Raw genomic sequence first — 21,365 nt, 5'->3', positions numbered from 1 at the left:
CCGAGATGACCTCCTACAGGTAGTTCATGTGCTACCTGTAACATCTCCTGTCTGTACACTACCGACAACACAATCTAGTGCACTTTGGCAAATTTCTCCTCTGCACTAACCTGCCGTGGTCTCCATTTCCACCTTAGGATTTTATCTTTCAGTTAATAACCCTATGGAATTTTCTCTTCCTCCTTTTCGGAGTACGCATTCACATATATATCTTTTATTGGCTTGTCTTGCTGTTGCAAGTCCCTTAGCCTTTCAGGACTAAACACTTCTGTCTGACCCTCTGCCTGTTCAGGTCTTTCCTGCAGCATTACGTCAAACAGGGTGCCCGCTAACTGAACTTCAAATCCTTCATCTTTCTCTTTACTTTTCGCTTTGTGTGACTTATGATAGTGGGATCTGGTTACCACAGTCTGGGAAAATACTACGATATTTCGGTTTTAACTCCTCAGTTTCTTGGTCTTCCTTGGGCTTCTCCACAACAATCAGTGTCACTCCCACCTTGGATCCTGCCAAAGCATCCCCAAGAACAAACTGAATTCCTGGAACTGACACTCTGTAGCTTTCCCAGTCTTGAGTTGGCGCTCCAACCTGACCTTATATAGGGGAACGGTAAATTTCTGCCCATTTATACGACAAATTACCACACTCTCAGGTAACAGATTAGAAAGAGTACATATTCGCTCATCCCTTAATATCAATGACTGGTTAGATCCTGTATCTCTCAAAATTATAACTTCTTGTCCTTCTCCCCTGTTCCGAGTAAACTTTACCCACAGAGGCGAATTCTTTGTAGCGATCAGGTACTAAACTCCATACCCAGCTTCTGTGCACTCTCCTGCAGCTCCTTGGTTCTTCTTGGGGTCTCCTTCACTAATGCCACTGGCTTAGCTTCTTTTACCACATCTTTTCCCACAGCACCCTTCTTTAATGACCAGCACTGTGACTTTACGTGTCCCACTTTACCATAGTGGAAATGCCGGAGGTCTTTCACCTCCTAACCACCCTCTTCAGCTTTGTTTTTAATCCTGTGGTAAATTCTTATCCAGTGCTCTCTACTCTTGGTTTCATAGTGTAGGATCTCCCCTTCTCCCAACTTCTATCCATCACAGGATAGAAATTAAGGCTAGAAGCTTGTCTTATTCACCAACATGTACTCATCTGCTAATTCCACTGTCCTTCTCACTTTCTGAACTTTCTGTTCCTCCATATGAATTCTTACCATCTCTGGAAGTGAGCTTTTAAAACTCCTCCAGCAGAATAATCTCTCTTAGCATCTCAAAAGTATTACCAATTTTCAAAGCATGCACCCGTCGATCAAAATGACTATGTTTAATTCTTTTGAACTCAACACAAGTCTGACCTTAGCTGAAAATGTGTTGCTGGAAAGGCGCAGCAGGTCAGGCAGCATCCAAGGAGCAGGAGAATCGACCTTTCGGGCATGAGCCCTTCTTCAGGAATGAGGAACGTGTGCCAAGCAGGCTAAGATAAACGATAGGGAGGAGGGACTTGGGAGAGGGGCGTTGGAAATGCGATAGGTGAAAGGAAGTAAAGGTGAGGGTGATAGGCCAGAGCGAGGGCGGAGAGGTTTGGAAATCAAAGGAGTAGCCATGGGCACCCGCACGGGCCCCAGCTATGCCTGCCTCTTTGTAGCATATGTGGAACAGTCCATCTTCTGCAGCTACACTGGCACCACCCCCCACCTTTTCCTCCGCTACATCGATGACTGTATCGGCGCTGCCTCATGCTCCCACGAGGAGGTTGAACAATTCATCCACTTTACCAACACCTTCCATCCCGACCTCAAATTTACCTGGACCGTCTCAGACTCCTCCCTCCCCTTCTTAGACCTCTCCATTTCTATCTCGGGCGATCGAATCAACACGGACATTTACTATAAACCGACCGACTCCCACAGCTACCTAAACTACACCTCCTCCCACCCTGCCCCCTGTAAAAACGACATCCCATATTCCCAATTCCTTCGTCTCAGCCGCATCTGCTCCCAGGAGGACCAGTTCCAATACCATACAACCCAGATGGCCTCCTTCTTCAAAGACCGCAATTTCCCCCCAGATGTGATCGACAATGCTCTCCATCACATCTCCTCCACTTCCTGCTCCTCCGCCCTTGAGTCCCGCCCCTCCAATCGCCACCAGGACAGAACCCCACTGGTCCTCACCTACCACCCCACCAACCTCCAGATACATCGTATCATCCGTCATCACCTCCAAACGGATCCCACCACCAGGGATATATTTCCCTCCCCTATCAGCGTTCCGAAAAGACCACTCCCTCCGTGACTCCCTCGTCAGGTCCACACCCCCCACCAACCCAACCTCCACTCCCGGCACCTTCCCCTGCAACCGCAAGAAATGCAAAACTAGCGCCCACACCTCCCCCCTTACTTCCCTCCAAGGCCCCAAGGGATCCTTCCATATCCGCCAAAAATTCACGTGCATCTCCACACACATCATTTACTGCATCCGCTGCACCCGATGTGGCCTCCTCTATATTGGGAGACAGGCCGCCTACTTGCGGAACGTTTCAGAGAACACCTCTAGGACACCTGGACCAACCAACCCAACCACCCCGTGGCTCAACACTTCAACTTCCCCTCCCACTCCACCATGGACATGCAACACGACGGCTGGAGGAAGAGCGCCTCATCTTCCGCCTAGGAACCCTCCAATCACAAGGGATGAACTCAGATTTCTCCAGTTTCCTCATTTCCCCTCCCCCCACCTTGTCTCAGGCCCAACCATGAACACAGCACCACCTTCCTAACCTGCAATCTTCTTCCTGACCTCTCCGCCCCCACTCCGGGCTATCACCCTCACCTTTACCTTCTTCCACCTATTGCATTTCCAATGCCCCTCCCCCAGGTCCCTCCTCCCTACCTTTTATCTTAGCCTGCTTGGCACACCTTCTTCATTCCTGAAGAAAGGTTCATGCCCGAAACGTCGATTCTCCTACTCTTTGGATGCTGCCTGACCTGCTGCTCCTTTCCAGCAACACATTTTCAGCTCTGACCTCCAGCATCTGCAGTCCTCACTTTCTCCTATAAGTCTGACCTTAGTCAGACTTAGTCAACACAAGTCCTTCTTTGTGTTTCTGAACCACTATCTATATGCTTCTGGAACCAATTCATAAGCACTTAAAATAGCCTGTTTAACCTCTTCATAATCTCTTGACCCCTTCACCTGACAGTGCGGCAAATATCTCACTACTCTGGCTACCAGTTTAGTCTGAACTAGCATTACTCATAAATCCTCAGACCACTCTATCTGCCTAGCCAATTTTTCAAATGAAATAAAAAAGGCTTCAACATCTTTCTCATCAAAATGTGGTAGAGTTTTGATATATTTGTATATATCACTACCGTCTCTTTTAATTTCCATCCTGTTAACTTGATTTTGCTGATTAAGTCGCAACTTCAAGTTCAAATTCTCTCTTTTTGCTCAACTAAGAACTGTCTCTTTCTTTTTCCTCTCTCCCTTTCTTCTCTTTGCTCAGCCAAGAACCTTCTCTCTCTCTCGCTCTCTCATTTTTCCTTTCCCTATCTTCTAACTCCATTATCCTCAATTGTAATTAAAGTTTTTCTACCACTACTGCATTTGTCTGTTTCTCTGATACTCAAAACACTTAAGTGTATCTCCCTTACAATTTCAGCTTTACTTTTGTCCTTGGTTAAACCCAAAGTTAACTTATTTGCTAATTCTAAAAGTATGGCTTTTTTCGTTCCTTCTAAACTTTCTTGGCAAATTTGAGAATCATCTTCAAATCCCAGAAACTCTTTAGCAATTTTAAAAAGGTTTTAATTTTAAATTTAAATCACTTTTAAATAAGTGATACAATAAAACCTCATTTTTAACTTAATCATCCACAAGTCAACGAAAGTAAACAAATTGCCTCACCTACTTTCTACTTAAAGATCTAGGACACTAACCTGCAAATGTTTAAATCTACTGGCATTTTGTTGTACCCCCAAATCTACTCAAATCTGTCTAAAACAGTTCAAATCCTGGATGAACCCTCAAATTGTTACAACACTGGGTAAGCCCTCCTGCTCATTTTAACCCAGGCAGAAAAAGATTTATTCCGTGCAATAATCTGTGAAAATTCGAGAGGTCAAGAACTAGTAAAAGTAGAAGTAACAACTTTATTTCTTAAAGTATAACAGAGAATAATTAAATGACAATGATTTACAACCCCTTCCTCTAACCTATTACTTTCCCTCTATAGTACTAGTCCAATGAAACCCCCCGATTACGATTTACAAAACAAAACTTCTTATCTCAAAACCAGGCAGCTTTCAGTTCTTTGTATTCCGGTCTTATTTTCTTCTTGGGGATTCTGCTTCACAGGTTACTGATCATCAAGGTACCTTTAAGAGAGCTATTCTCTAGGCCGTTTGCAGATATCATTGACCTGGCAGTTCTCCTCCCAACTGTTCAATTTTTCCTGGTCTTATACCCCCAAAGCATCAGAATGTGTCATTGGCTTTTAAGATTATCAATATACTAAATTCAAAATTGATTGGAGTTTGGTTTTTTTGGGGTACTACCTGCTAAACTGAAAAAATATAATGTAACCTTTTAGAACACTTGGTGCTGTCAGGTAGTTCTGCTGCTTTTAACTCTCAAAGGTACAGTACACCAACACCTTCATAACAAAGGGAAAATTGTTTATTTGCTCAGCTGTTTCGAACTTACATCATTACTTTGGCATGTTGCCAAAAATGCATCAGGTCTTGAGGAAAATAGATCCCCAGTTTTTGTTCTTTCACAACTTGATCTTTGTGACACACATCTCCTACGAATAGCATGACTCCTGTACAGGAACATTGTCAATGTTTTATGTTAACCTGGATTTTCCCCAAAAGGCAAACTGGGGACTTCACATACTTTGATAACATTTACAAATTTCTGTGACTACTTCAGGAAGAGAGAGGCTGGATTTCGAGCATGCAATTTCAGTGAGGTTTGACAACAGTATTATGTTCAACCCAGCTCTATTTCTAATTATTCTCATTCCTCAAGGACTAGGGTATAGAACATTGCTACAAAGTCATAGGTCAGAGTTAAGAATTTTAAAACTAAAATTAAGACCTGTTAGACAGATCTGGGAATGCAACTGTCAAGATTTTTAATGCAGTGCGAAATTTACTAATGATAATTCGTTTGTGAAAGAAAATTATGCTTTATCCGATCAGAATTTAAGACGGTTTATGTAGCACAACGTCTTATTGTAATAAATTCACTAGAAGAAAGCGACACACCCAGAGTTATTTAGAATATCTACCGCACTGCTTGCAAAGCAACAGTATAAACAAGTCTCAGGTAACAAAGAGAATTAATGACAGCAGAATGGTGATCATGATCTTTGTGGACTTCAGTAAGGCATTCGACAAGGTTCCCCATGGGAGACTGATTAGCAAGGTTAGATCTCATGGAATACAGGGAGAACCAGCCATTTGGATATAGAACTGGCTCGAAGGTAGAAGACAGAGGGTGGTGGTGGAGGGTTGTTTTTTTCAGACTGGAGGCCTGTGACCAGTGGAGTGCCACAAGGATCGGTGTTGGATCACTTACTTTTCGCCATTTATATAAATGACTTAGAACTGAGCATAAGCGGTAGAGTTAGTAAGTTTGCAGATGACACCAAAATTGGAGGTGTAGTAGACAGCAAAGAAGGTTACCTCAGATTACAATGGGATCTTGATCAGATGGGCCAATGGGCTGAGAAGTGGCAGATGGATTTTAATTTAGATAAATGCGAGGTGCTGCATTTTGGGAAAGCAAATCTTAGCAGAACGTATACACTTAATGGTAAGGTCCAAATGGAGTGTTGCTGAATAAAGAGACGCCGGAGTGCAGGTTCATAGCTCCTTGAAAGTGGAGTTGCAGGACATTGGGTAGACCACTTTTGGAATACTGCGTTCAATTCTAATCTCCTTCCTATCGGAAGGATGTTGTGAAACTTGAAAGGGTTTAGAAAAGATTTGCAAGGATGTTGCCAGGGTTGGAGGATTTGAGCTATAGGGAGAGGCTGAATAGGCTGGGGTTGTTTTGCCTGGAGCGTCTGAGGTTGAGGGGTGACCTTATAGATATTTACAAAATCATGCGGGGCATGGATACGATAAATAGACAAAGTCTCTTCCCTGGGGTGGGGGAGTCCAGAACTAGAGGGTATAGGTTTAGGGTGAGAAGTGAAAAATATAAAAGAGACCCAAGGGGTAACTTTTTCACGCAGAGGGGGTATGTGCATGGGATGAGCTGCCAGAGGAAGTAATGGAGGCTAGTACAATTGCGACATTTAAAAAGCATTTGGATGGGTATACGAATAGGAAGGGTTTGGAAGGATATGGGCTGGGTGCTGGCAGGTGGGACTAGATTGGGTTGGGATATCTGGTCGGCATGGACAAGTTGGACTGAGAGGTCTGTTTCCTTGCTGTACATCTCTATGACTCTAATTGTACCCATTGCAGATCAGAAATGTAATTCATCACAATTTTGACGAAACCACATGTCGATAGTTGCGAACTTAGTGGACAACAGCAATACAGTAGCTGTCCACATCCAATTGCTGTGTAACGTACTGTATGAGCATCAGCTATACAGGTTCTAACAGATCTCTGAAACACCAAAAGCAATTCTAGCTACTGCATTTAGGAAGGTTATACTGGCCTTGGATAAGTGTGACATAGAATTACTTTAATGTTAGCTCTACTCCAATGGGTTGTACAGTCAGAAATTTGGAACGCTAAATGGTGATTGTGTTGAAGTTTTCAAATCAAAGAAAATAGTTAGAGTCAATTAAGCAAAACTATTTCTGCTGATTGAGGAGTCTAGGACTTGGGGCATAATCTAATTTCTAATGTTAGGCCTTTCGGGAACAAAGTTAGGAAACTCTTCTACACAGAAAAAGACAATTTTGGAAATCTTGAAAATTAACAACTGATACTACATCAATTGTAATTTTAAATCAGAGATTGATAGCTATCATTATCAAATATATTTACTGGTCATGGGACAAAAGTGGGTTTATGGAATTAGACTGCAAATCAGCTGTTCTGAACATCAGAACAGGCTGGAGAGACTTGTTATTAGATGATATCATTAATCTAAAATATTGGTGCTATTTAAATGTTAAAAATTCTCAAATATGCCATGTCAATGGAAAATGCTATCAATGTGTTGTAATATTTGCATTTCTAGAGATTGTACAAAACATGTGAAAATGTATTTATTTCAGATATAGACTAGTCGAATTGAAAATCTTCACTTGTGAAAAATCAAAACTCCTTGCTTTTTTACAGGACATTGGTTAGGCCACTGTTGGAATATTGCGTGCAATTCTGGTCTCCTTCCTATCGGAAAGACGTTGCAAAACTTGAAAGGGTTCAGAAAAGATTTACAAGGATGTTGCCAGGGTTGGAGGATCTGAGCTAGACTGGCTGTGGCTGTTTTCCCTGGAGCATCGGAGGCTGAGGGGTAACCTTATAGAGGTTTACAAAATTATGAGGGGCATGGATAGGATAAATAGACAAAGTCTTTTCCCTGGGGTCAGGGAGTCCAGTACTAGAGGGTATAGGTTTAGGGTGAGAGGCGAAAGATATAAAAGAGACCTGAGGGGCAACTTTTTCACGCAGAGGGTGGTACGTGTATGGAATGAGCTACCAGAGGATGTGGTGGAGGCTGATACAATTGCAACATTTAAGAGGCATCTGGATGGGTATATGAATAGGAAGGGTTTGGAGGGATATGGGCCGGGTGCTGGCAGGTGAGACTAGATTGGGTTGTGATATCTGGTCGGCATGGACGGGTTGGACCGAAGAGTCTGTTTCCATGCTGTACATCTCTATGACTCTACTAACAACAGACAGGATTTCATAGTCCCCAGTGGTTACAGCAACAGACATCATATATTTGACCAAGTTAGAAATATCATCTGATTTTAGCTTTGCAAAAAGAAAACTTGTAACATAGTTAGGGGTTGAAAACAGATTTTTCTTCAGCTGCACTTTAGGCTATCCACTAATATTTGCACTGTACACAATAGAATTATGACATAACTTTAATGTGGAAATGTTAGTGTTGGACTGTGGTGGACAAAGTCAGAAGTCACATGAAATGAGATTATAGTCCAAAAGGTTTATTTGAAATCACAAGCTTTTGAGGCACTGCTGCATCATCACACAAAGTTCACCTGATGAAGGAGCAGCGCTCCAAAAGCTTGTGATTTCAAATAAACCTGTTGGACTATAATCTGGTGTTGTGTGACTTCTGAAATAACTTTAAGATCCAGTCCATTAGAAAGCATTAAGCACAAAAATAAGGCACTGATTAAAAACCACGATGTTATTCGCTGCAGTGAGTTAATGAAGAGGAGCGTAAAGACCTCTTTTTATAAACAAAAAAGATATGGACTAATTTGGAACAGGATCAGCAAATATGCACTAAAATATGATAAATCCAAGCTGCTTTGGATGCAAATTTGTTAAATTCTGGAATACTATCATCTCTATTAGATTGCAAACTTTATTTCACACCTACAGACTGACTGTGCCGTACACAGGTACCTGATGCTTTGAATTGTTTGTTAATATTATGTAGTGTAGGTCATTCTGCAATGTTTCTTTAATGCAAATTTATTGTAACGTGATTGATAAACTGGAGACACTGTTTCTAAAGCACAAACTTTTAAAACGTGTGCCAACAATTTAAGTGCTGTTTCGAAAGAGCGATTTTTCTATAATGTGGAGTTGCACAAGAATGTGCTATAGAAGAACCAGCTGTACATCTTTCAAAGTGGTTCTCCAGTTTTCACTGAATAGATCTTGAGTGCCTTCATATTACAGAATTCATTAACTTTTCTCCCTCCAGTATCCCAGTATTATCAATGCTGTGAATCTGCTATTGTTTGATTTGTGGATAGATTTCACTTACTGACAACAAAAAACAAAAATCGTGGTCACTATTTCACTTACTAGCTGTTAGGTCTTCTTTGATGACTGTGGGTATGTCTTGAGAGACCAGCACTTTGAAAACCATGTCGCTGGCGTTTACAAACATACTAAGTTCTTAGCCTGTGACTTGAAATAGCAATAGTCATCTTATATTTGCTAGCACCAAGATAATCAGCAGTGTCATTATTAACACAACCTAATTTACATTATAGCATTAAGATGAACAAATGCTCAAATATAAATGGAGCATTTGTCCATTTTGTTTCCAAATATTCATGATTTCAAGATGATGACCACTGTAGCATTTAGTTGATTCCTAAATAAGTTAGAGATTTTGCCTCTGCAATGTGTTATATGTATCCGTGTGGGGAGAGGAACCTCCAGTTATATCCAAGTTTAGTGTTCTTAGTTTGGTTTGTTACTCTGAGAAGTGTAGACATCCATAATGTTGTCATACTAGGCATGGTATAATATATTAATTTACAGTACTTCTCAGCCAATGAGTTATTTCTGAAGTACGTTGCTGTTGCGTAGGGAATTGCAACAGCCAATTTGTACACAAGACCCCAAAGGCAGATACTAAATTAACCAGCAGATAATGTTATATTTGTGGTGGTGAGAGGGGACTGCTGGCTAGAACATTCAGAAAATGCTTCAAATAATGCCAATTTAGTTTTCATAGATTCTGTGATCAAATCATTGCAGTCAGTCAGAAAACCCATAACTCAGACACAAATATACTAGCACCAAGTTCAGGATGACTACTCGTCATTATAGGTGTAGTTGATGCAGAAAAGTATTAACTTATCACCTCAAATGGTGATGCAAAGCTGACAGCTCTCTCGAAACAAACAGTTTGATGTTTTCACAGCTTGAAAAAAAACATCAGTGACAAATTTTCATTTCAGCATTTACTGAAACTTGGAGAAAAGTTAGGTATAAAATAGGTAAGTGTATATTTACACACTAACAATCACGTTTTAAATTAATTCTTATTATTAAATTAATAAGCCAACATCAAGCTCATTCATCTGGTTTTACAAGTTGTACATTAGAGAGAGAAAGCTGCCTGGAAGTTCTGAAGATAGTGTGTTTCTACGGTATGGTGGTTATCACGTTTGCCTCACACACGAACAGGCCCTGGTTCGTAACTGGGCAGAAATAGCCGTGCTCCCTTATTACCGGCGGTAATCTTTTAGTGGCAGCACGGTGGCTCAGTGATTAGCACTGCCGCCTCACTGCGGCACAGACCTGAGTTCAATTCCAGCCTCAGGTGACTGGCTGTGTAGAGTTTGTGCATTCTCCCTGTGTCTGCATGGGTTTCCTCCAGGTGCTCTGGTTTCCTCCCACAGCACAAAGATGTGCAGGTTAGGTGAATTGGCTATGATAAATTGCCCATATGTTCAGGGATATGTAGGTTTCCACACTGTAGGGATTATATGATGCAACTTTCTATGATACTAATACAACCATTTGAAAGATTTCAAAATACATAGCTAAACGAAATACCATTTATTGCACATCATTGCTTTACAGTTAATAAAAAGCCACTTAAAATCTTCCTTTCCTGCCTGATCTAGATTTGACTTACTGTCTTGTCCAGTGAGATGTCAAGTCTTTCCAATGGAAAACTGAAAACTGAAAACTTGTACTTTCTCAGTATTATAATGATCTGCAAGGTTCTAAAAGAAACATTTCTAGTCGGCAATTTTCACAAACTCTTACAGGAATAACCTAGTCCCTTAACCCCACTAAACAATGTTCTTTTCTAGCAGAGATGGTACTTACATTTGACTTCAGTCAGGTCTCCTTCAAACAGAACAAAGAACTCAAACTAATTCTTTTTAAAACTCCTGCTCCTCCTAAAACCAATTACAATGTTTTCTTTCAGCATAAACCCTACAGTATCAACAAACTTTCATGAACATTACAGGATTTGCAGTCACTTGCCCTGACATACTGATTTGAAATCATAGTTCAGGAAAAACAGACCTAGTTGTTTGTTAATTCTCCTCATGAAAATAAGCTGTACGCACATGGCATTAAGTTGATATCTCACAGATCTCTGTTCAATGTCTTAGGCTATACCTAGGATATTGAGCAGTCTCAGACATCACTGCTTAGAAAGATTATATTGGTCTTTAAGAGAGTGCAAAAACAATTTATTGGAATGAAACTGACCTCCAAAAGGTTAAATAGAGAGTTTATACAAATTAGGTTTGCATTTCCTGAAATTTATATGGATAAAGGAGGATTTGATCAATTTTTTAAGATGTTTTTCAAATTTTCATACATTGAGAAATTGAAAGCAGTTATGAAGCTAAGGCAGACTTCTAAATGGATGATAAGAGTTTGGTACGCTTATGTAAATGACAACTGCTGCTAGTTCATTTGTTAAAACTTAAAACGGAGCTTGACAGATTTTTATTAATGAAAAATAAAGTGATTGTGGGGCAAAGGCAGCAATAAAGTGATTGTGGGGCAAAGGCAGCAATAAAGAGATCAGAACAGTGACAAGACATTGAATGGCAGAGCACAATCAAGGGGCTAAATAGCACAGCACTATTCCCAGTACAACTTTAGTTTGAAATGTTTAAATGTAATCTGTCATTTCACAATTTAGATATTGGGCTGCCGGGAAGGAAGCTGATGTGAAAAGAGAAAACAAGTCAGTTACACTTTTTAAAAAAATTAGCTAAAGGTTCGTAAGTATTTTACTTGGAGATTGTGTTCGTCACTTAATTGATCTTAGTGTTTAACACTAAGATCAACTATTAACAGGTTAATAGTTCCCACAAAGCTAATGCATCAAATCTCTGTTGGTCAACTGTGGGGAAATAAATCATTTGTTTTGTATTCCACAAACCTCAGCCAAAAGTAAAATGGTTTTACATATCAACTAGTATAAAGGTCCAAAGATGTGGGGAATCAGAAAAAAAAACCTTGGGTACAGATAGGAAAGCATCAGAAAGATAGAAAATAACAGACGGTTGATGTCAGCACAGAAAGGAAACATTCAAATAAAGAAAGCCCTTCAAGGGTTACTTTTCAAGCCACCACCGCTTCTTATTTATAAGAATGTTCTAGGGCAGATTCTTGAGGCACTGTGGTCTTGCCTGCTGGCTGGATATCTAGGTAAAAACAATGACTGCAGATGCTGGAAACCAGATTCTGGATTAGTGGTGCTGGAAGAGCACAGCAGTTCAGGCAGCATCCAAGGAGCTTCGAAATCGACGTTTCAGGCAAAAGATGAAGGGCTTTTGCCCGAAACGTCGATTTCGAAGCTCCTTGGATGCTGCCTGAACTGCTGTGCTCTTCCAGCACCACTAATCCAGGCTGGATATCTAGCCAGGCATCCTCACTGCTCCTTTTTGCGAAGACTTGCTGAATCACAAGTCAGACAGTGGTGAGGACACTGACAGGTCTTCCCCTGAAATCAAGACCCCTGTGGAGGATGTTCTCACTTACAAGAGCTGTTAACCAATCAAGACAGAGCCTGTGCTCAGTAGCATCAATAGGGGAGCTGCTGCCACTGTGAAACAGGCATCAGAATCCCAGGATCAGAAGCAACCCATGAATTAACACTGCCAGAAGCAAAATTCAGATACACCATTAGCCCAGCTAATTAAAGTGAGGTCCATGCTTGACATGCTACCAATCGACGCCCTTTAATAGCTAATTAATGACAATTTATGGGTCTTATCCTGCTGCTACTAATATTAACCCAGATGCCGCCAGTATTAACCCAGCTGCAGGGAGGCTTGTCTCCATGCAGTGTGCCCAGCAGCTATCAGGATGTGGGTGGGTCCAAAGAACATTGAGCGACTGATCAAGGCACCCTATATTAATTACTTGTGGTCAGGGCTGCATACTCAGAACCATCTAATTACATGACTTGCCCCTATCCAAGCTCGTTACCAATGAAAGCAAAAGTTTTCACCTTAGATTCTTAAATACAACGCAAATTGGTTAAATTTTCAAATAATAGTTCAGTCAAAGATAACAAGATAAACTTAAATAAAACCACAGAATATCTCTATTTAGCAGAGTTCAGTAGAAATTTTCCATGCTGGCTAAAAGAAATTCTGAAAAAAAAAAATCTTTTGATCAGTAATCTAATAACGGAGACTGAAATTTTGGGATTACCAAATCAAAGTTTTTAAATGCAATGTTGAAATGTCTAATATTAGGGGTCATACATTTAAGATGAGAAGGGGTAAGTTCAAAAGAGATGTGAGGTGCAAGTTTTTTCTCCCTCCCAGAGTAGTAGTAGGTGTCTGGAATGTGCTGCCAAGGGTGGTGGTGGAAGCAGATACAATAGGGGCATTTGTGGAGCTTTTAGATAAGCACATGAACATGTAAGGAATGGAGGATATGGACAAAGGGCAGGCAGAAGGGATTAGTTTAATTTGGCATCATGTTCCGCTTAATACTGGGGACTGGAAGGCCCATTCCTATGCTGTACTGTTCTATGACTCCAGAGGGTTATTAGAACCAGGAGTGTTCTGACCCATGGTGGCTATATTTAAAGAAGCACTTGTGTTGAACAGGCAGTCGACAATTGTGGGACAGTAGAGGAGATTTGAAGAGAAAACCTCTAAGGAAATAACCTAAAGGCCAAGAAATCTCAAGCTAATATAAATGTTTGAAATGATATTCAAAGCACATAACTAATCTTCCAATTCTGATAAATGGAGGGCTCATCCATGAGGCAGTATGGGCAGAGCTCAAAAGTAAGATGGGTGCAATCACTGGTAGATTATACTCAATGCACCCCAAAAGCCACCAATGACATTGAGAAACAAACATGTAAGCAGATTATGGAAAGGTGCAATAACAACATGTTGTCATAGTGAGTGACTTTAACGTCTCCAATATTGACTGGGACTCCCTTAGAGCAAGAGGATTAGATGGACCAGGACTGTTAGGTGTATTCAAGACAGTGTCTTGAAACAGAATGTGCATGGACCAATTAGGAGGAGGAGCCATACTGGACCTTGTATTGACTAATAAGCCTGGCCAGGTGACTGACCTATCAGTGGGAGAGCATATAGTAATTACAACTCCTTAAGTTTTCAGATAACTATGAATAACGTTTCGTCCCCTGGCTAGGCAACATCATCAGTGGTTGGGAGCCTCCTGCGAAGCGCTTCTTTGATGTTTCCTCCGGTGTTTATAGTGGTCTGTCCCTGCCGCTTCCGGTTGTCAGTTTCAGCTGTCCGCTGTAGTGGTTAGTATATTGGGTCCAGGTCGATGTGTTTGTTGAAAGCTGCAGGGACAGACCACTATAAACACTGGAGGAAACATCAAAGAAGCACTTCGCAGGAGGCTCCCAAGCACTGATGATGTCGCCTAGCCAGGGGACGAAACGTTTGCAACAAAAACTTCCAGCTCGGCGAACAGAACCACAACAACGAGCACCCGAGCTACAAATCTTCGCACAAACTTTGAACTATGAATAAAGATGAGTCAGGACCTTGCAGGAAGATTCTTAATTGGGGGGTGGGGGAGGCATTATGGCAGTATTAGGCAGAAGCTAGGGAGTGTTAATTGGGAGGAACTTTTATCCAGCAATTCCACATGTGACATGTGGGAGTTGTTTACATGGGTCTCAAAGTTCAGGACTGGCATGTTCCAGTAAGGACAAGGATGGCAAAATAAGGGACCCTTGGATAATGAGGGAGGTTGTGAATTTAGTCAAAAAAAAGCATATGTAAGGCTTAGGGAGCTAAAATCAGACAGGGCCCCTAAGAAATATAAAGAACAAGGAAAGAACTCAAGCAGGGAATTAGGGTCAAGTTAAAAAGAATCCCATGGCATTCTACACATACACTAAAAACAAGAAGATAACAGGGGATAAGGCAGGACCACTCAAGGACAAAGAAGGGAACTTGTGCTTGGAGTCAGAGGATGTGGGCGAGATCCTAAATGAGTACTTTGCATCGCTATTCACCCAGAAGAAGGATATGGAGAATAGTGAGTTTTGTGTGGAGCATGCTAATGTGCAAGAGCATTTTGAGATCAAGAAAGAAGTGGTGTTGGGTCTCTAGAAGAGCATTAAGACAGATAAATCCCCAGGAGCCAAAGGTATCTACCTCAGGATATTGAGAGAGGCAAGAAAGGAAATTTTTGAGGCCTTGCCAAGATCTTTGTATCTTCGTTAGCCACTGGAGGCGTGCTAGAGGTCTGGCAAGTAACTAATGGAAGTGAAGGGAAGGGAAATAGGAATAATCCAGGAAACTGCAGACTGGCGAGTCGTGCATCAGTGGTTGGGAAGCTTTTGGAGAGAATTCTCAGGGATAGGATTTGCGCGCATTTGGAAAAGCATGGTCTAATTAGGGACCATCAGCATGGCTTTGTGTGGGGAAGGTCATGTCTTACTAACATGATTGAATTTTTCAAGGATGTGACATAGGTGATCAATGAGGGTAGAGCAGTGGATGTTGTTTACATCGATTTTAGTAAGGCTTATGACAATGTCATAGTAGTCTCATCCTGAAGATTAAGATGCATGGGATCCACAATGACTTGGCTGTGTGGATTCATAATTGGCTTGCCCATAGAAGGCAGAGGGTAGTGGTGGAAGGGCGTTTTTGTGGCTGGAGGTCCATGACTAGTGGTGGGGATCCATACTGGGACTTCCACGGTTTGTGATATATATAAATGTTGTGGATGAAAATGTAGTTGGGTGGGTTAGTCAGTTTGCAGGTGACACAAAGATCGATGGAGTTCTGGACAGTGTAGCAGGTTATGAAAAGATGCAGCGGGATATAGTCAGTTGCAGATATGGGCAGAGAAATGGCAGATAGAGTTTAATTGCTAGATAAGAGTGAGGTTCTGCACTTTGGGAGATCAAATGTTAAGGAAAAGTATGCAAGTTATGGTAGGACCCCAAAAGCATTGATGTTGAGAGGGATCTCAGGTTTCAATTCCACAGCTCTCTGAAAGTGGTCACACAAGTAGATACAGTGGCAAAGAAGGCATATTTGCCTTTATTGGTCGGGGAATTGAGTACAAGGGTCAAAGTGTCATGTTGCAACTTTACAAGACTTTAACTGGGCCACAGAGTACTTTGCTCAATTCTTGTTGCCACATTACAGAAAGGATGTGGATAGTTTGGAGAGGGTGCAGAAAAGGTTTACCAAGATGCTGCCTGGATTACAGGGTATGAGCTATAAGAAGAGGTTTGAAAAATCCAGTTGTTTTCTTTGGAGCAGCGGAGGCTGAGGGGAAACCTGATAGAAGTCGATAAAATTATGAGATGCGTAGATAGGATTGACGGTCAGAATCTTTTTCCCCAAGAATTGAAATGTCCAATATTAGGGGGCATGCATTTAAAGGTGAGAGGGGGAAAGTTCAAAAGAGATATAATGGGCTCTTTTTTATAAACAGAATGGTATGAGTCTCAAATGCGCAGCGAGGGATGGTGGCCGAGGCAGATATGATAGGGGCATTGGAGGGACATTTAGATAAGCACACGGATATGCAAAGAATGGAGGGATATGGATGAAGGGCAGGCAGAAGGGATTAATCTAATTTGGTGTCAAGTTCAACACAACATTATGGGCCAAAGGGCCAATTCCTGTACCGAAATGTTCTACATTCTATATTCAGTCTGTTCTGACATAACGCGATAGTTCTGTTCCCATGCAATCCCATGTTATAAGAAAATCATGTAATGGCAGCACCATTTAAACCAATGGGACTGGAATAATGTTATAGCCAATAGATAAGGAAAGTTTACTATTCTACAAATCATGGTCTAAATCCTTCAATTGTGTTATAGTAAATTTGTGTTATAGTTGAACCAACTGACCTAATTTGAGTTATTGGGAGTGCAGGTCAAATCAGCATAGAAAGAAAATTAAGCTAAGGGCTTAAAATTTTGGAGATGTAGTGGACAGCAAAGGTGGTTACCTTGGAGTACAACAAGATCTTGATCAGATGGGCCAATGGGCTGAGGAGTGGCAGATGGAGTTTAATTTAGATAAATGTGAGGTGCTGCATTTTGGAAAGGCAAATCAAAGCAGGGCTTATACACTTAATGGTAAGGTGCTAGGGAGTGTTGCTGAACAAAGAGTCCTTGGAGTGCAGGTTCATAGTTCCTTGAAAGTAGAGTTGCAGGTAGATAGGATAGTGAAGGTGGTGCTTGGAATGCTTCCCTTTATTGGTCAGAGCATTAAGTACAAGAGTTGGGAGGTCATTTTGCAGCTTTGCAGGACATTGGTAAGGCAGCTGTTGCAATATTGTGTGCAATTCTAGTCTCCTTCCAGGCAGAAGGATGTTGTAAAACTTGAAAGGGTTCAGAAAAGATTTACAAGGATGTTGACAGGGTTGGAGGATTTGAGCTATAGGGAGGGGCTGAATAGGCTGGGGCGGTTTTCCATGGAGCGTCGGAGGCTCAGGGGTGACCTTATAGAGGTTTACAAAATTATGAGCGGAATGAATAGGATAAATAGACAAGATCTTTTCCCTGGGGTGGGGGAGTCCAGAACTAGAGGTTTAGGGTGAGAGAGGAAGGAGATAAAAGGGACCCACGGGGCAACATTTTCACAAAGGGTGATGAGTGTATGGTATGAGCTGCCAGAGGAAGTGGTGGAGGCTGGTACAAATTACAGCATTTAAAAAGGCAACTGGATGGGTCTATGAATAGGAAGCATTTAGAGGGATATTAGGCCAAGTGCTGGCAAATGGGACTAGATTAATTTAGGATATCTGGTCGGCATGGATGATTTGGACCGAAGGGTCTGTTTCTGTGCTGTACCTTTCTATGACTCTATGACTCTACGTGTAGTCTTCAAATGATGCAGATTAAGAGGACGGAGTAGAGGCGCGATTTCACTGAGACTTTAACCTAACAGATCAAATCAGATATCTCTACTACATTTGATCAGTTGCTATAGTACATCCCAAATGCTTTTTAAAACCAAATATTCATAGTCTGTGGGGTCACTGGTTCATAAAGTCATAGAGATGTACAGTATGGAAACAGACCCTTCGGTCCAACCCGTCCATGCCAACCAGATATCCCAACCCAATCTAGTCTCACCTGCCAGCACCCGGCCCATATCCCTCCAAACCCTTCCTATTCATATACCCTTCCAAATGCCTCTTAAATATTGCGATTGTATCAGCCTCCACCACATCCTCTGGCAGCTCATTCCATACACGTACCAGCCTCTGCGTGAAAAAGTTGCCCCTTAGTCTCTTTTAAATCTTTCCCTTCTCACCCTAAACCTATGCCCTCTAGTTCTGGACTCCACGACCCCAGGGAAAGGACTTTGCCTATTTATCCTATCCATGCCCCTCATAATTTTGTAAACCTCTATAACCCTCAGCTTCCGACGCTCCAGGGAGAACAGCCCCAGCCTGTTCAGCCTCTCCCGATAGCTCAGATCCTCCAATCCTGGCAACATCCTTGTAAATCTTTTCTGAACCCTTTCAAGTTTCACAACATCTTTCCGATAGGAAGGAGACCAGAACTGCTCATAATATTCCAACAGTGGCCTAACCAATGTCCTGTACAGCCGCAACATGACTCCCAACTCCTGTAATCAATACTCTGACCAATAAACAAAAGCATACCAAACACCTTCTTCACTATCCAATCTACCTGCGACTTCACTTTCAAGGAGCTATGAACCTGCACTCCAAGGTCTCTTTGTTCAGCAACACTCCCTAGGAACTTACCATTAAGTGTATAAGTCCTGCTAAGATTTGCTTTCCCAAAATGCAGCACCTCGCATTTATCTGAATTAAACTCCATCTGCCACTTCTCAGCCCATTGGCCCATCTGGTCCAGATCCTGTTGTAATCTGAGGTAATCCTGTTCGCTGTCCACTACACCTCCAATTTTGGTGTCATCTGCAAACTTACTAACTGTACCTCTTATGCTCGCATCCAAATCATTTATGTAAATGACAAAAAGTAGAGAACCCAGCACCGATCCTTGTGTCACAGGCCTCCAGTCTGAATAACAACCCTTCACCACCACCCTCTGTCTTCTACCTTTGAGCCAGTTCTGTATTAAAATGGCTAGTTCTCCCTGTATTCCATGAGATCTAACCTTGCTAATCAGCCTCCCATGGGGAACCTTGTCAAATGCCTTACTGAAGTCCATATAGATCACATCTACTGCTCTGCCCTCATCAATCTTCCTTGTTACTTCTTCAAAAAAACTCAATCAAGTTTGTGAGACATGATTTCCCACTCACAAAGCCATGTTGACTATCCTGAATCAGTCCTTGCCTTTCCAAATACATGTACATCCTGTCCCTCAGGATTCCCTCCAACAACTTGCCCACCACTGAGGTCAGGCTCACTGGTCTAGAGTTCCCTGGCTTGTCTTTACCACCCTTCTTAAACAGTGGCACCACGTTTGCCAACCTCCAGTCTTCCGGCACCTCACCTGTGACTATCGATGATACAAATATCTCAGCAAGAGGCCCAGCAATCACTTCTCTAGCTTCCCAGAGTTCTCGGGTACACCTGATCAGCTCCTGGGGATTTATCCACCTTTAACCGTTTCAAGACATCCAGCACTTCGTCCTCTGTAATATGGACATTTTTGCAAGATGTCACCAAATATTTCCCTACAGTCTATATCTTCCATATCCTTTTCCACAGTAAATACTGATGCAAAATATTCAGTTAGTATCTCCTCCATTTTCTGTGGCTCCACACAAAGGCCACCTTGCTGATCTTTGAGGGGCCCTATTCTCTCCCTAGTTACCCTTTTGTCCTTAATATATTTGTAAAAACCCTTTGGATTCTCCTTAATTCTATTTGCCAAAGCTATCTCATGTCCCCGTTTTGCCCTCCTGATTTCCCTTTTAAGTATACTCCTACTTTCTTTATACTCTAAAGGATTCACTTGATCTATCCTGACTGTACCTGACATATGCTTCCTTCTTTGTCTTAACCAAACCCTCAATTTCTTTAGTTAGACAAGCCAGCATTGATTGCCCATCCCCAAATCCAGAGGGCAATTAAGAGTGAACCACATTGTTGTGGATGTGGAGTTGCATATTGGCCAGAGTAGGTAAGGATGGCGGATTTCTCTTCATGAAATGGCATTGCTAAACACCAGGGGATCTTACAGCCATCGACAGTGAATAGATGATTGCCATGAGGCCAGGTTGAAATTGTGCAGAATTCAAGTGCCACCACCTGTCATGTTGGGCCATAAACGTCGGCATAAAGCAAGGTGGGGTCGCGGAAACGAGCAGCAGGAGTGGACCATTCAGCCCCTCGTGCCTGGCCTGTCATGCTTGTTTTCGGCCGCAGTCAGTTAAACAAACCGGAGTCCGCCCGCTGGGTTTACAGAGGCGGAACCAACAAGTGCCGCTCCCTCCCCGGGAGAAGGCAGGAGCCCGGAGACTGGGGGTTTGGGGAAGGAGACCGACAGGTGGACATATCTGCCAGACGGCCCTGTCACCGCGGCGGAGGCGGAGGATCACCCATCGCTATTTCTGTTCTTGTTATTATATCTATTACCTTCCCGCTCGAGTCGAAGCAGTCCGCCGCCTCCTGCTGCTGCTGGTCGTGCGGCCCGGCTCCGGAGCTGTTAGCCGGTGCCGAGGCGGCTGCGGCGCCGTTCCCCCTGCAGTCCGGGTACGGGTTACAGAACGAGCGCTCCTCCATCTCCAGCTCCGATCTCAACCGTTTCGACATGGTCTCTCCCATCACACCCCGGGGCGACGGGGCCCCGAGCGGGACAAAAGGAGCGGCGGCTGTGTGCGATTGTTTTCCCCTCCAGCTCCTCCCCCTCCCCCCACTGCCAGCCTGGGCCGGCCGGCCGGGAGAAGGAGGCGATCCTGCACACAGTGACAGTGACAGAGAGCTGCACCCGTCTGCTGCTCTCTCCCTCTCTCACTACAAGGCACTATACCCTGAGACACAGAGAGAAGGGGGAAAAATCAACAGCCACTCCCCTCTTCTTTTGGTATCTGTCATTACCATTCATAAACTCACTAACAGACTCCACACACACACACAGAAAGGGGCTGCACACAGTCCAGACCTCCTCCACCTCCAGCCAATTCACGCCAACCTTTCGGTCATCCCTTCGCCCCCCAGCTCTCTTGAGGAAAAATGTATTCCCTCACGGCTTTAATCAAATTGCGCTGGGCCACTTGCAAATTAATTCGCCCTTCGGTAATTGCACTGCGACGTAGTACTTGTACACCCTTCAAAGGAGTCAGTGAACTGTTTTATAATAAAAATAAAATATACTGTCCGGTTTCTTTTTAAAAAAATACAATGCAGCGCACACAATCAGTCACCACTGTTTTCCACAACTAAGAAAGGATTTTTTAGTTTTATTTGCTCAACGTTTTTCCCTCTTATTTAGCAGAATCCATGGCAATAAAGCTGTTTTTTTATTATCTAAACAACT

General features: G+C 42.5%; 1 protein-coding gene across 1 annotated transcript in view; it reads right to left on the bottom strand.

The window, feature by feature from the left end:
- The window catches only part of lancl2 (LanC lantibiotic synthetase component C-like 2 (bacterial)), a 69,982-nt gene extending 49,021 nt beyond the window's left edge, over positions 1-20,961 (bottom strand). The window contains exon 1 of the mRNA XM_087987237.1: positions 20,465-20,961. Within this exon, the coding sequence (XP_087843363.1) occupies positions 20,465-20,653 (189 nt within the window). The 5' untranslated portion in view covers positions 20,654-20,961. The remainder of the gene's footprint in view (positions 1-20,464) is intronic.
- Positions 20,962-21,365: the final 404 nt, after the last annotated feature.

The sequence above is a fragment of the Chiloscyllium plagiosum genome, unplaced genomic scaffold (assembly GCF_037043375.1).
Source record: "Chiloscyllium plagiosum isolate Xiang-an unplaced genomic scaffold, Cpla_swu_hap1 HiC_scaffold_5, whole genome shotgun sequence".
Classification (NCBI taxonomy): Eukaryota; Metazoa; Chordata; class Chondrichthyes; order Orectolobiformes; family Hemiscylliidae; genus Chiloscyllium; species Chiloscyllium plagiosum.
The sequence above is the reverse complement of the archived record's forward strand: the minus strand, read 5'-3'. Positions and strand labels throughout refer to the sequence as shown.